Here is a 14,270-nt window from a genome sequence, read left to right as displayed (position 1 = left end):
CCTTGAAATTACCTAAGAAATGACACATCAATCAAGGAAGTATGACTTATGGTTGCTGAGAAAAAATGCCTAAATGATAATAGTCCTTTAATAGGAAATCTTTAGTTTCTGAAAATTGGAGATCTCCTGTCCCCAGCGCCATTTGTCTTTTTAGTCTCTTTGTTGTTTGAAGTTGGTAGCTGCTGGTCGTAAACACTTGGGAAGACTTGGCAACATAGAGACCCCCTCCCCCCATTCCAGTCATGCACCGGCTAGAGCTATTTTTTTCTGCACATAAATGAGCTTTCAGAGACACCAAGTCTAGGGAAAGTGTGTTTTCAACACCTCATAGCAGCCACACTTTATTGCAGTTGTAAACAGCTAGGATGCCAGCCAGGCTCTCAGTGGGGGAGTCCGATGTGAAGTTTGCCCAAGAACAAGAACAAGCAAAAGGGTCTGCCTCGGGCCTAAAGGAAATTTTTCATGGAAACAAAGTTTTTCTTTTTAAATGTTTGCTGTTTTTTTGCATGTGAAACATAATATACATTACTTTTTGTCAACATGCACATGTCTTTTCCCTGACAGCAGTGGCAGCTGGTGACTCAGAAAGATGGTGGGACAGAAATTTACTGGACCAAATTTGTAAGGGAGCACAGCGTGCTAGCTGACCCATGTCAAGGGTGGGGGGGTTTCCCAATGTGAACATTGGCTTCCAAAATGTGCAATTGACTGCCACACCCGCACAAACATGACCGTTCACGCTCCCATACATGCTGATCAGGGGTGCAATCCGGCCCGGCTGATGATGTGTGCGGGCCCATTTCAGAAGGTGCATACATTATAATGGTGGCAAAGATAAGCTTAATAGCTGCCGATTAACATGAGATGCCCAGCCAGCAGGGAACTTAAACACCAAATGCCCTCTGAAAAGTGCAACAAATTGCTATCACTTGTGCATACCCTGAGGGAATTAACAATAAAACACAGCTTGTAAGTCGAGTGCCGCAAAGCACACATGTAAATGCCCAGGATGAAATATATAAAGGAATATATTGCTGTGTCATAAGACTTCTGACTAACAACAAGGGGCAGCTGATGGGTGCCCTCTCAGCCTCGAGGCCCCTTTCATTTGAGAAGATTGAAAGGCCCTGACACCATAGATGGGCGTACCGAGTTAGCCTTAAGAAAATATAGAGCTGGGCAAAATGTTGATTGCGAGCGTTGACATTCTGGTTTAACTTCATTATTAGATTTTTATATTATTGCTTCAATGCCTCAAGGAGCATTTTATTATTTGGCTTTCAATGACAATGCACAGCACGTCTTTTCCCAACATATGCCAAGCACGCTATTCAACACAAATTCAAAGGATCTTTGTACATTGGACAATGAACACTTAATTTGGTAAAGATGTTCTACTCTAAGCAACACCATATAAGTATGTCCATTCACAAAACTGAGATGGTAGGAGCAGCCAAATCAAAGGGACTTTAAAGATGGCCCATTACTCTGAAGAAAAGCACATCTAAATCTCTGAGAGATATTTGTGATCTAACCACGTTCTTCATCCCGCGAGTGGATGACAAATCCTGAGTGGGATATTAAAACTGTAATCCCCAAGCTTCGCGGGTGTCACAATTGGGAGTCTTCCAACGCTAACTGTCCTGTAAAGTACACGCTCGAAGGGTCACCTGAACATACAGCTGAAAGCGCGTTAACACTGGTTCTTACAGTAATTAAAGGAGAAAGTCTGCCTGCAAATGCTCCCCCCCACTGATATTATTTCAATCGCTTGGTTCTCTGGGGACGTTGGTACACAGAGGACACACAGGTCGCTCCAGCTCTTTTTCAACATTAGGTGTGTACCAACATATCCAATTTTTAGCAGGCTGTCTGAAAAACACTGACAGACAACCACTTGAGCAGCTCCACTCACCCTGTCACACACTCTCACTTGTTCATATACACGTATGGCCATCCAAAACACCTCAATCAATCAGTGCCTCATAATCACAAGTGACACCTACTGCAGCATTGCACAAACTGTTTGGGGAGTCCATCTGCTGCAGAGTTTTGGACTGGCACACTTTTCGATCTTGACTGGATTGGCAGTGGGTTGTTCTGTGGGAGAATATTTGATAGAATAAGTTGACTAACTGACACGTCTTTTCATCATTGTCCAGTAGAGTAGCATGCTACCTGCTGGAGAGTCCGTTGGGGCATTCCTCTTCTTTTGCTTTGGTTTACTTCCAGCCATGAAGTATTTTAACATGAACTTTTAAAATTTCGTTGACATTTATATGCTTATGCTGCAGGAATTCGAGATTGCCCTGACAGGACCTGTGTCCTGCTCTATGGTGTTGTTGTCTTTATATTTCTAAAGCACTGCTGCACACAAAATAAAGAGGGGAGGAGGTCCCAGCGCCTCATTGGCGAGGGCACTAAGTTCATCGACATCGGACAGTCATTTCCAAACCAACATTCTATCAATTAAAAAATTAGTCATGGGCGCCCATCTATGAGAACAAACACAGCAAAAATGGCCTGTTCTACGGGATAGTACCCACTCAAGAGTCCTCAGCCAGGTTTTACCTCACTGTACCTTTCACGGATGGGAAATATCCATTTGTATATCAGTCTTTGTCCCACCCACAAGGGCAGTCCAGCACCAAAATGCTATGGCAATTCCCTTCTGAACAAGAGTACCAACAGCAACCCCATACACGTGTTTCAGCCTTGTTGGGCATCATCAGTGAGGTGGAGCTGTGCCTCACTGAGCACAGTGAACAAGGGGTCCACGTCTGGATGACCCTGGGACACTTAGGGTGACTAAACCTAAGGCCCTTGAAAAAAATCCAAAAACGAGTCATGGATGCCCCTCTATAAGAACGATCTCAGCAAAAATTGCCTGTCCTATGGGATGGTACCCACTCTTGATATGGTTATTTCCCATCTGTGAAAAGTACAGTGAGCTAAGGTGTGGCTGCAGACTCTAGAGTGGGTACTGTCCCAAAGAACAGGCCATTTTTGCTGTGTTCGTTCTCATAGAGGAGCGCCCATGACTAATTTTTCAACATTCTATCAAGTCAGCAGGCATACATTTCTTTACTGCGCTTATCTGTGAATACGATTAGTAGGGGTTTAGACAGTTCAGGTTCCTACTTCGTATTAAGAATGTTTAGCAATATACCCAAGTCAGGAAGTTGTTAATAACCGGCAAAGCTATAAAACACATTCTATAAGCAATGATGGCACCAGCATTGTGAGTTACAAAGACTGGGAAGAGCACATGACCATTTACAAGCTGACTTTCACTGCCGCTGAAGCAGTAAAGGGCATTGTGCTTTGAACAACTGTGCATTACATGCTGGCTGCTCTCCCTCTCTGGCTTTCACACCCAAACACACACTCAGAAAAGCAACATACCTGAAAGTGTGGCCTGGCCCCTCTGCTGCTCTGCCTCCAGTATCCTGCCAGTAACCACGTCAGGAGGAAACGTTGTGGTGACGAGTTTCAGAGTCCCGGACATGCAGACATTGCGCATGTCCGGACTCTGAAAAATGAACGCCTGAGACTTCCAATGTAGTCGCAATGAGAGACAGGTGTATATGAGCGCCCTCTCTCGCTGCAATGACCCAGACAGCATTCTCAATATGCTTGGCTGGGAAAGCTGTACGCCCCAGCAAGGCCTGGCCTGTTGAGCATGCGCTAGAAAGCAGAATTCCTGCAGTGGCAAAGAGCACTTCTAATTGCTGCTCTCTCGCTGTTTTAAGTTGCCTGCTGACTCATCCATAATGGCAGGCTGGGAGGGACTGGGAGGTTGGTCACCACCCATCCTCCCATTATGGACGAGCCGCCCCTGTCTGCCATCTATATGTTGGCTGGGGAACATTTTTCTCTTGTCTTGCTTTAAACTGAAAACGCCCATGGAAGACATTTTGGTGTCAGTGTTTGAAAATCCTGCTTTTCATGTGAAAGGGCCCTTTGGATTTCTTCTGCCACTGTGAATTAAAAATGCTGCTTTTCCTTTTCTAATGGCAGGTAAGACTTTTCACACAGTGCATCCTTGTGTTACTTGCAGAACCCCCCATAGTCTGCCTTAATAGGCCCATTTTCTTTGTGAAGGTTTTTCTTATTTTCTTTGATGAAAGCTGGCAAGCCATGCTTCCCGTAACCCTTCATTTTAGTTTTTTTGGGGGCTTTGATTAATCCCCACATATGGAAATCTACTGGAGCGCAGCAGAAGCTAGCACCTAGCAAGGACAGAGTGTGTTCCTTACTATAGACCCAGTAAGCACACCAGCCCACACAGCCTGCACACCAGCCCGCACAGCCTGACCCCGCTTCCAGAGCTCACAGACCCCAGATTCTTTCAGGTTAGGTCTTGGGAATCCCCACTAGGGTAGATGCAGTGAAAGATAAGGTGGCACCCACACTCACGGGAGCTCTAAACCGGCCTCAAATGTCAGGTTGTCCTTCTGCACACCATGAGTGAATGGCATGTAAGACCACAACTCTCTGGCGGTCCAATTGCATTTGGGAGCATAGTTTGGGTAACATGCTTCATGGTTGAGACTCAGAGCAAATTAAAAGCTCACAGCTGCAGTGTAATTTGGGACTTTCTAGGAACTCTTTCCTTTCACTAGAGCCCTATGAAGCACCTCTTCTGCCTACCTTCTGATTCCACCAGATGATGGTGTTAAAAGTGGCCAATCCACTGGGCACACTGTGTAAGCTCTGCACTGTCCACCATTGCTCGGGCTGGTAACTAGCCTTATCTCATAGTCAGTCGTCAGATTTTGAAAAGTTTCTCCAATCATTTTCAGTTGTTGGCTTTTGAGCGCCTGACCCGGAAGGGGATCTTGCAGATATTGCCAGCATTTCCTAAATCTTTTGAAGTCATTATGAACTTCAGTTGTGCCCAACTTCCTCTATTTATTTATTTATTTATTTCATTTATTGTATTTGTTGATAGCGCCCAGACCCGAAGGTATCACAGCGCCAAGGGTACATAGTTGGGATTCGATGGAAAGCAGTATGGTGATTACAATACATCATAGCACTTGAGTCATAAAGATTGAGGTAGTTGTATTACATCATTGAACGTGAAACACACAGACACGGGTAGTTGCATTATATTCATAGAGTGTGCATCAGGTCCAGAGTAGGTAGGGCAATCCATATGTTACTGATATTTGTTGAACAGTGAAGTTTTAACTTTTTTACGGAAGAGTGCATAGGTAGGTTTGTCTTGGATTTGCTGAGGGAGAGCGTTCCACAGTGTGGGAGCGACGGTGATGAAGCAAGAGCCCCCTGTTCTCTTTCTGGTAAATCTAGATATGTTCAAAGCTGATGCGGTGGAGGAGCGGAGATTACGCTTGTTGTGTTTCTTAGTGATACGGTTGGTGAGGTAAGGGGGGCAGTGCTGTGTAAGCAGCGATAGGTGATGGCAAGGAGTTTGAATTTGATGCAGGCTTTGATGGGAAGCCAGTGTGCCTCCCGTCTGATGTGGGAGATGTGGGCAGAATGCTTCAAGCCCCATACTGCTCTGAGGGTGTTGTTTTAGAGCAGTTGAAGTTTATTGATGTTTTTGGTGGAAGTCCGAGCTAGCATAGCATTGCAGTAGTCAGGTTTGCTACCTATGATGCCTCTGGTTAGGGCAAGACGTTTTGTGGGGTAAGGAATTTCCTAGAGAGGTATATAAGTTTGGTAGAGTTGGAAGCAGAGGAGGCGATACCATTGATATGTTTTTGCAGATTTAGTGCAGCGTCCAGGTAAACGTCTAGCGTGTTCACATGGGCGAAGATAGGGATGGTATTACCATCTATGCAAAATGAAGAGAATGCGGAGCTGAGGAGTTTAAGGCGATGAGGGGAGCGCACACTGAGGAGCTCTGTTTTTTCACCATTCAGGCAGAGATGATGGGTGGCCATCCAAGCCTGTATGATGCTGAAGACGTGATTGATGTTGGAGGAGTCAAGGTCATGGTCACCAGTGATTTTGAGGAGGCCCTGCGTGTCATCAGCAAAGTTGGTGTAGGGGATGTTAAGGCTGTCTATGTGGTCAAAGAGAGGTATGGTGCCAATGTTATATAGGCTGAGGGAGAGGCAGGAGCCCTGTGGGACACCATAGGAGATAGATATGGGGTCTGCAGATTTAGAACCTGCAAAGACCCTGGTGGAATGGCCAGATAAATATGATTGGATCGATAAGGTGGCGTCAGGGGCGTGGTGGAAGGTGGTGGTGAGGTGTGTGCAGAGGATTTCATGATGTACTAGGTCGAAAGCTGCAGAGATGTCTAGCAGTAGGAGGATGGTGAGCTTGCCCTTATCCCTAATGTGGTCGAGCTGGATCTTGAGGTCAAGGAGGGCAGATTCAGTGCTGTGTCTGGATCTGAAGCCTGATTGTTGCAAATCTAGTAAATTATGGCATTCAAGGTGTAGTTGCAGTTGCAAGTAGGCAGTGCGGTCCAACATTGTAAGGAGGAATGGAAAGGTGGTGATGGGGCAGTAGTTGGTAGGGATGGTAGGGTTAAGAGTGGGTTTCTTCAGGATGGGCGTGACCCATGTTTGTTTGATGGCAGTGGGAACAGAATTGGATTTAAAGGATACGTTGAAGCTAGCTATGGTAGGGGCCAGCGGTTCTGTGCACATTTTGACAATGTGGGCTGGGCAGGTGTCGCCAACACAATTTGAAGCTTCACAGCTTCTACATCTCAGGCATGTGTCTAAAACAAATGACAAACAGGAGTCCATTTTAATGTAATTCACTTAAGGACAATTGGATTTTGTTTTCCAATAAAATAATATGTGCAATTGTAGATTCCGCTATATTTAGGTTTACAGACTTTTCAAAGGTTATGTGAATGTGCCCGGGGCACAAAGCTAAACCCAACTGTTCATATCTTGTTAAGTATTGCAGCTCATAGATGACCAGTTGTATACGACTTTTGCAATCTATGTGAACAACAAATTACAATACATCTGTTGTAATATAAATGGTGTTTGTGCTACACTGTGAACGGTGGCATCCTTTACCATCATGTTACTCTATGCGACTCATAAGGGAAGGCGTCCTCACTGAACCTGCACATTATTAATGCTGTATACATGCTCCCCATGTCATGTGCATGCTTCTTTCACATCTGTAACGTACGAATGCCCTTTTTCATGATCTGATTTTGTGTGTTTTGCAGGAACAGCATAGCAGCCTCTGCAGTTTGCGTTTTCAACCAAAGTGCCATCGCGCAGGCGTTCAACGGACCATTCAAATACCAGGAGAACTCCCGCTCTGCCTGGCTGCCTTACCCCAACCCTAACCCCAATTTCCAGGTACAGTGTGCGCTCGAGCGGAAATCCTGCTCCTGAGCGAGACGTGTTTATATTCCTGCAAATGTACACATGGCTCCTTGTTCATTTAATTTATGAAAAGTTACATATTTTTTATACCAGTATGCCGGTCAAGTGGCACGGCGAGTAGAACGCTCGCTTTGACATGGTGCAGAACCTGCTAACACAGGTTCGAATCGGCGGGGTGGAACTCAGCCATTCATCCTTCCAAGGTCGATAAATGAGCACCACACACCATGGGTGATAATAAGCAGCGCTCAGATACCTGAGGGTTCGAAGCGCTATATAAATGCCAAATTATTATTATTTATACACCTTTGTAAGGCTCTCTCCCGACACAATGTGGTAAACACACAAATAATACAGTCACAGTGATAATGGTGCATATATCAATAGTGAGAAGCAGCTGACACAAAGATTCATGAAAAGAAACCACGCAAAGGGTTTTTCACAGAAGGTTTAGCGCGGAGGAGAAAAGTGACTTTGCACAGCAAAAGTACACTGCACTGTGCTAAATGGGTCTAATTCCCCCAAAAAGCACTAAGGGCCTAATTCATGGAACGTTTAGAGCGGAGCAAAGTGACTTTGCACTGCCAATAAACACGTCCCACCAGGCCTAATTCACAGAGCGGGGCAACATGTATTTTTGCAACTAACGTAGATGTTGTACTTTTTTTGTGAATTAGGCCCATTTAGTGCAAGACATTTGAAAGACAAAGGGCCTCATTACGACCCTGGCGGTAAGGGGTTAACGCCAGCGTTAGCTGCGCCGACCCCTTACCGCCAATTCCGAGTTCCCCTAGCGCCATGGAGGTTTTAACGTAATTAACGCCTTCCCCACTCCCATTATGCCCTATGGGGCAAAAATGGGAATGGGGAAGGGTAAATGGGGATTGGGGACTTACCGCCCCGCCAAGGTCGGAATGGGGCGGTAAGTCCGCCAACCACCATGGTGTAAACGTAGTTTACACCATGGTGGTAAAGTCACGGCCCAGGCGGTAACTTACCGCCTGGGTCGTAATGAGGCCCAAAGAGTACCTCTGCAGTGCCAAGTCACTTTGCTCCACTCTGTGAATTAGACCTCGTGCAAAGTGTATTTTTGCAGTGCAAATTCATTTTCCTCCTTCCCAAACGTTCTTAGAATTAGGCCCTAAATGTGATGCAAATATTTTGAAAAAACAATGGTCAAATTGCTTAGTTTAAAGATTCCAAGACTCTATTTTTTATTTGCTTATTTATTGAGTAATGTATTTGTAATGTGACCACTACTGGAACTCCATACCCGTAACTCATGGAACGTTTAGAGCGGAGCAAAGTGACTTTGCACTGCCAATAAACACGTCCCACCAGGCCTAATTCACAGAGCGGGGAAACATGTATTTTTGCAGAGCAAAGTGACTTTTCACTGCATCAAATGGGCTTAATTCACACAAAACTCTAACTAACGTGGACTTTGTGCTTTTTTTGTTAATTAGACCCATTTAGCGCAAGACATTTGAAAGACAAAGAGTACCTCTGCAGTGCAAAGTCACTTTGCTCCACTCTGTGAATTAGACCCCGTGCAAAGTGTATTTTTGCAGTGCAAATTCATTGTCCTCCTTCCCAAATGTTCTGTGAATTAGGCCCTGAATGTGATGCGCCTATTTTTAAGTGTCATATCAGAAATTGCATAGTTTAAAGATTCCAAAACTCTATTTTTTATTTGCTTATTTATTGAGTGATGTATTTGTAATGTGACCACTACTGGAACTCCATACCCGTAACTCATGAAAGGTTTGTTAATTCAGAGTACCATACTCCTGGTCATTACTCACACAAACACTATGAGGACCAGGTAGAAGTGCACTGGAAGCCAAACTACTGATTGAAAAAAGTCCCAACAGGTCGCCTTCCCGAATGGCGGGCTGCCAGAATTAGCGCAAGCACCAATTTGCACAAGCATATAAGGCAACTGGAACTGGTGGCAGAGACCCAAAAAGGTAATGAGTGGATAGAGAGGGCTTGTCGGGTTAGAATAGTATGCAAGTGGGGACTAAAGGCGCAGGGGGCAGAGGAGAGTGAGGGCATGGGTGTATTGTGAGGGGCCTGCTGCGGTGGATTGCAGGGGTACCCCCAGCACCAGAGGAGAGTCATAGAGGGAGTGGTGCAATGGAAATTGATTCCCCACAGCACCAAAGCCAGACCCGGGAAACCAGCTTCGATAAAAATGATCTGCGGGCAAATCACATGGAATCAAGGAAGTGATCGAAATGAAATTCTGATCTAAAAAATGGTGTTGTTTTCGTTAGGCCGTGAGACGTTTCACTTAGTTGAAGGTACAGCGTTCATGGACGTTAACAGCAGTGAATAAACTACCTTTCTATGTGCAGGTTAGTGGGTTGAGAAACGCAACAATATTTGGGGACCTCTTTGAGAAGTGTCTGACATGGATTAAGAAGCATACGTCATTAAGGTAACCTTCCGAAGAGGGGTGGCCTTTGTAAATATAGGAGATACTTTACAGCTGAAGTCATTTTTTAAGTCTATTACAGTCTATTACAACATGTACATGATATGAGAGAGAGAGAGAGAGAGAGAGAGAGAGAGAGAGAGAGAGAGAGAGAGAAGAGATATTTTATTAATACTGTCAGCCAGTAGGCCCTATCCCATGTATGTCCAACTTCTACCTCCTACGTGAGACATGCTCTGGACTTTAAGGCCTCATTCCAGATTAACTAATCTATTTTGAACCAAAGTTTATAGATAACATACTTTAGTCCATCTAATCCCATTGCTTTTGCATAGTTAAGCTCTAAAAAGGGAAACTGTACGGGTGAGAATCGCTCTATGACATTATTGGTGGAAAGAGCATTCCTGGAAGCCTATATTCAAGAAGCGGGGTGCCTTGTCCATTGCCTTGTCTTGTCTTTTAAAAGACACATCTATGTCGAAAAAGACACTACGATTCCATTCCCATGCAATTGAAGTTGGGCAGGAACTAATGAATCAGGCAGTGTCAAAATGACAGATGGCATTGTGCTGGGCAGCACCCAAGAGCAGGTACATCTTGTTACCATTAAGACATGGATGCACCATCTTGAGGCATTCATCATCAATATACAACTGTGACAGGATCCGATATTGGACCGTGTCAGTGGAGAACTAGGACCCCTCCAGGGTTGGGGCTAGAGAGCTACCCCGGAGGAAGCCATAACTGCTGAACCTATATGCATGCATTAGTATTGGCCGACCCCCAAACCCTCACCCGTAATAATAGGCTCACAACTTGTGTCAAGTGTTGGCAATAAAAAGGCTGTAGGATTTTTATTGTACAGTTGTGGTTATGGCAATATTATAATCACATATCATAATAGTATCATACTTTTGGGCAACGGGTCCTGAGGTAACCCCCTCAGGCCCGTGCCGCCACACACGGGCCGGTTGGCGGCTGACCGTGCTCCCCCAGAAGTATCTCCTAAAGACAACCCCTGAGGGCGAGTGTGGCTGTGATTTCTCAGAAGAAATGCTCCATGCCCTGGTTAGATAAATGGGTGCCATTGTGGAGAAAAAGATCCAGATTGCCTAGTGTAATGGCCGGGTGTTTTATGAAGCCCAGCCCTCTTGCTGTACAGAATTTCTCTAGTCCTCTGTTGAGTTTTCTTCTAGAAATGTCTACAGATTTGTAGCAGTTGGCCTCTAGCCATTTCTTTCTGAGTAAAATGGCTGAGAAGTATATTTCTGTGCCCCTCCAATTGTGCTAAATGCCCGCGAGGGAGGAGCAGCTATAATCAAATAAAATTCTCCTACCAACGGAGACCAGGTCGTTGCCCCCTAGATGGATGATCAGAAATTCGGGCGGGTCTCTGTATGCAACCAGCTCAGCTAGTGTTTCGTGGATGTCGGCCCACCCTAGGCTTCTGTATCCCCACCATCAAGCAATGGTGTTTCTGAAGGGTGGCCCTTCTTTGGTCTCTTCTGCCCATCTGCCTGTCCTGAAGACAACTGAGTGGCCAACTATCCACGCTGATCGGAATGTGCTCATCCCTTCGCCCGATGTCTCTGCAGGGGAGGAGGGAGGAGAAAGAAAAATTGAGGGAGGGGAGGGTAGCTATATCAGCTTTGGTCTGACATATCTTTTGTAGCAATCCGACTTCCATCCCCCAATGGTTTTTAGTGTTGAGATGCTAGGCCTCCTTGCCATGCTGAGGTGAGGGCACCTATCCTGAAAGAGTGAGTGCCGAAGCCTTTCGGGTCCCACCCTGCTTTGCTGATTGCTTTCATCAGCACCCCTTTAAATTGGTAGTGGCTAAGCGCCGATGAGTCCTTGTGGATTAGGAACCCCCCCCAACCTTGGGCTTTTGTGTGTAATAGATGTTGGTGATACAAACCGGACAGTTTGTTGCTTCATCAATGCAGTAAATGTTGATGGTTCTTTTTGCCCCTGTTTTTGACTGTTGAATTTCTATGCTAACGCTCTCTTGTCTCATCCTGACCTCCATGACACCCAAACCGTTTGCGGCCTTGGTGCTGGAGGCGATCAGTTCTCCTACCCGGAAGGCCCCGAAGTAGGCTAGAAAAAATGCTGTTTTGAACAATATTATCTTCTATGGATGCCAGCATATGGCTTCCAACTGGCTTGCCTTCTGGACTAGCTTGTTGAAATCAAGGGGTCGGCGGGCGTCCACTTGGGGGCCCTCTATTCTGCCCCATCCTATCATTGCGTAGGAGATGAGGGCGTTCTGGGTGGGGTCAGAATAGCCCCGTATTTTTGAAAAATATGAGATTGCCACTAGGTGTCTTTTTGCCCAGTCTCTTTTAAAGCCCTGCTCTGTGCCCATTTAAAAAAATACTTCTATGTCTAAATACTGTTTGTAAGTACTTACTGTACTGTGCTGCGGTAGTGCTTGCCAATGCTTTCTCTGCCATCTCCGTTAGGAACCCTGAAAGGTTGTTGGCACCCGTTTTTGATGTGCCTGGTTCTTGTTGAGCATCCCGGCCTGGGCTCTCTGGCGCTGGCGTTGATGCCGATGTGTTGTTGGCACCCATTTTAGAGGTGCCTGGTTCATGTAGGGCATCCCAGCCTGGGCTCTCTGGCGCTGGCGTTGATACCGTTATTCTTGGTTTCCCATTATTGCCCAGAATTCCGCTGGTATTGGCGTCATCTGTTCTTGGGCGTGTGGCGCTAGCTCTCTGAATTTTGGCCACTGAAAGCGAGATAAAGCATCGGCAATGTTATTATCCGCCCCCGAAATGTGCTTTGCTTTGACCACAATGTTTTCTTGTAGTGTGACTGCTGTAATGGCTCGTAGGACTTTCAGTACTAAAGTGCATTTGGTAGACCTTCTGTTTATGGAGCCAACTACTGCCATATTATCGCACCAGACCCATAGTTCTGTGTTAGCTAGCTGCCTGCCCCAGATGTGTAAGGTTAGCCATATGGGAAATATTTCTAGGAGGGTGATGTTTTTTGTCCACCCTGCCATTTGCCATGAGATGGGCCAGTGGCCTGCCATCCATTCTGCGTCTAGGATGGTTCCAAAACCCTTGCTCCCAGCTGCGTCGGTGAATAGGACCCTGTTTGTCCAACTGTTCAAAGGTGTTCGCCAAAGTGTGGTCCCGTTGAAATTTCTAAGGAAATTCGCCCATGTTTCCAGGTCCTGTTTCACCTCTGCGCCTAGCAGGATGTGTAGGTGGGGTTTGGTGAATGATTCGATTTTTAGCTCCAGGCTTCTGGAGAATATCCTCCCTTGGGGTATTATTCTGGATGCGAAGTTGAGACTACCTGCTAAAGATTGTATTTCCTTTACTGTCCCCTTGTCTTTTGTTGTCAGGCCTTGTCTTTTTTCCAAGAGTTCTGTTATTTTTGTTTTAGGGATTCTGCAAAGGCCCCTTGCCGAGTCTATTTCAATCCCCAGAAAAACTATGGTGGTTTGGTGGTTTTTTCTCTTGCCAGGGGGATTGCCCACTTTGCGGCCATCTGTTCTAGTTTTGTTAGGGCCATGCTGCATTGTCCAGAATTCGGTGGTCCCATTACCATGAAGTCGTCGAGGTAATGTACTATTTTGGTACCTGGTCTCTGCTTTTGAAAAGCCCATTGGAAAAACGAGCTGAATTGCTCGAATAGTGCGCAGGATACTACGCACCCCATGGGGAGGCATCTGTCGACATAGAATTTGTTATTAAAAGTGAAACCTAGCCATTGCTGTGAATCTGGGTGGACTGGCAATAGTCTGAAAGCGGATTCAATGTCCATTTTGGCCATAAGGGCGTTCCTGCCACATTCCTGTACGAGTCTTACCGCCTCTTGGAAAGGTGTGTAAGATACAGCGGATTCCGTGTGTGGGATGCCGTTGTTTAGTTATTGGCCTTTGGGGTAGGAAAGGTGATGGATTAGCCTCATTTTCCCAGGTTCTTTTTTGGGGACCAAAAATAGTGGAGATATTATGTAGTTATTTAGAGGCATGTGATCCCAGGAACCTGCTATCCAGCCTAGTAACAGTTCTTTCTTCATTTTGCTCTCCACTATCAATGGGTTGTCCCTGGCTGACTTCAGGTTCATCGGGATGTTTTGTGACCCTGTGCCCTTGAAAGGGATGATGAAACCTTCGGTGAAACCCTGCCATATTGCCTGGCTGGTTTCCTTGTATGGGTAGTTGTTGAGTGCTTCTCTAAAATTGCCTGGGTTGATGGGAGTTCTTCCTGGTGCTAAAATCGAGGTGGTATTCTTTTTTGGCTGGTAGTCTGGTGCAGTTGCATGCTGCATGGTCACCGTTGCAGTTTGTGCAGGTGTGTTTGTACCAACATTCTTTGCCCCATGTGCACTGATTTCTCCCAAAATTCCTACATGGAATGTTGGACTTGGCAGAGTGGTTTTTGTTCTGCTTGTGGGTATTATTTCTAGCCACCCATGGCTGGTTCTTCCGAAAGGGCTGCTCCCCTTTTTTGAGTTTATCATTATCATTG

General features: G+C 45.7%; 1 protein-coding gene across 2 annotated transcripts in view; it reads left to right on the top strand.

The window, feature by feature from the left end:
- Nucleotides 1-14,270, top strand: part of SEMA5A (semaphorin 5A) — a 2,281,219-nt gene that overhangs the window by 1,310,306 nt on the left and 956,643 nt on the right. For both annotated transcript variants that reach the window (XM_069613729.1, XM_069613730.1), the window contains one exon: nucleotides 7,175-7,310. In XM_069613729.1, the coding sequence (XP_069469830.1) occupies nucleotides 7,175-7,310 (136 nt within the window). The remainder of the gene's footprint in view (nucleotides 1-7,174; nucleotides 7,311-14,270) is intronic.

Source organism: Ambystoma mexicanum, chromosome 5p (assembly GCF_040938575.1).
Source record: "Ambystoma mexicanum isolate Mex_15411 chromosome 5p, UKY_AmexF1_1, whole genome shotgun sequence".
NCBI lineage: Eukaryota > Metazoa > Chordata > Amphibia > Caudata > Ambystomatidae > Ambystoma > Ambystoma mexicanum.
The sequence above is the reverse complement of the archived record's forward strand: the minus strand, read 5'-3'. Positions and strand labels throughout refer to the sequence as shown.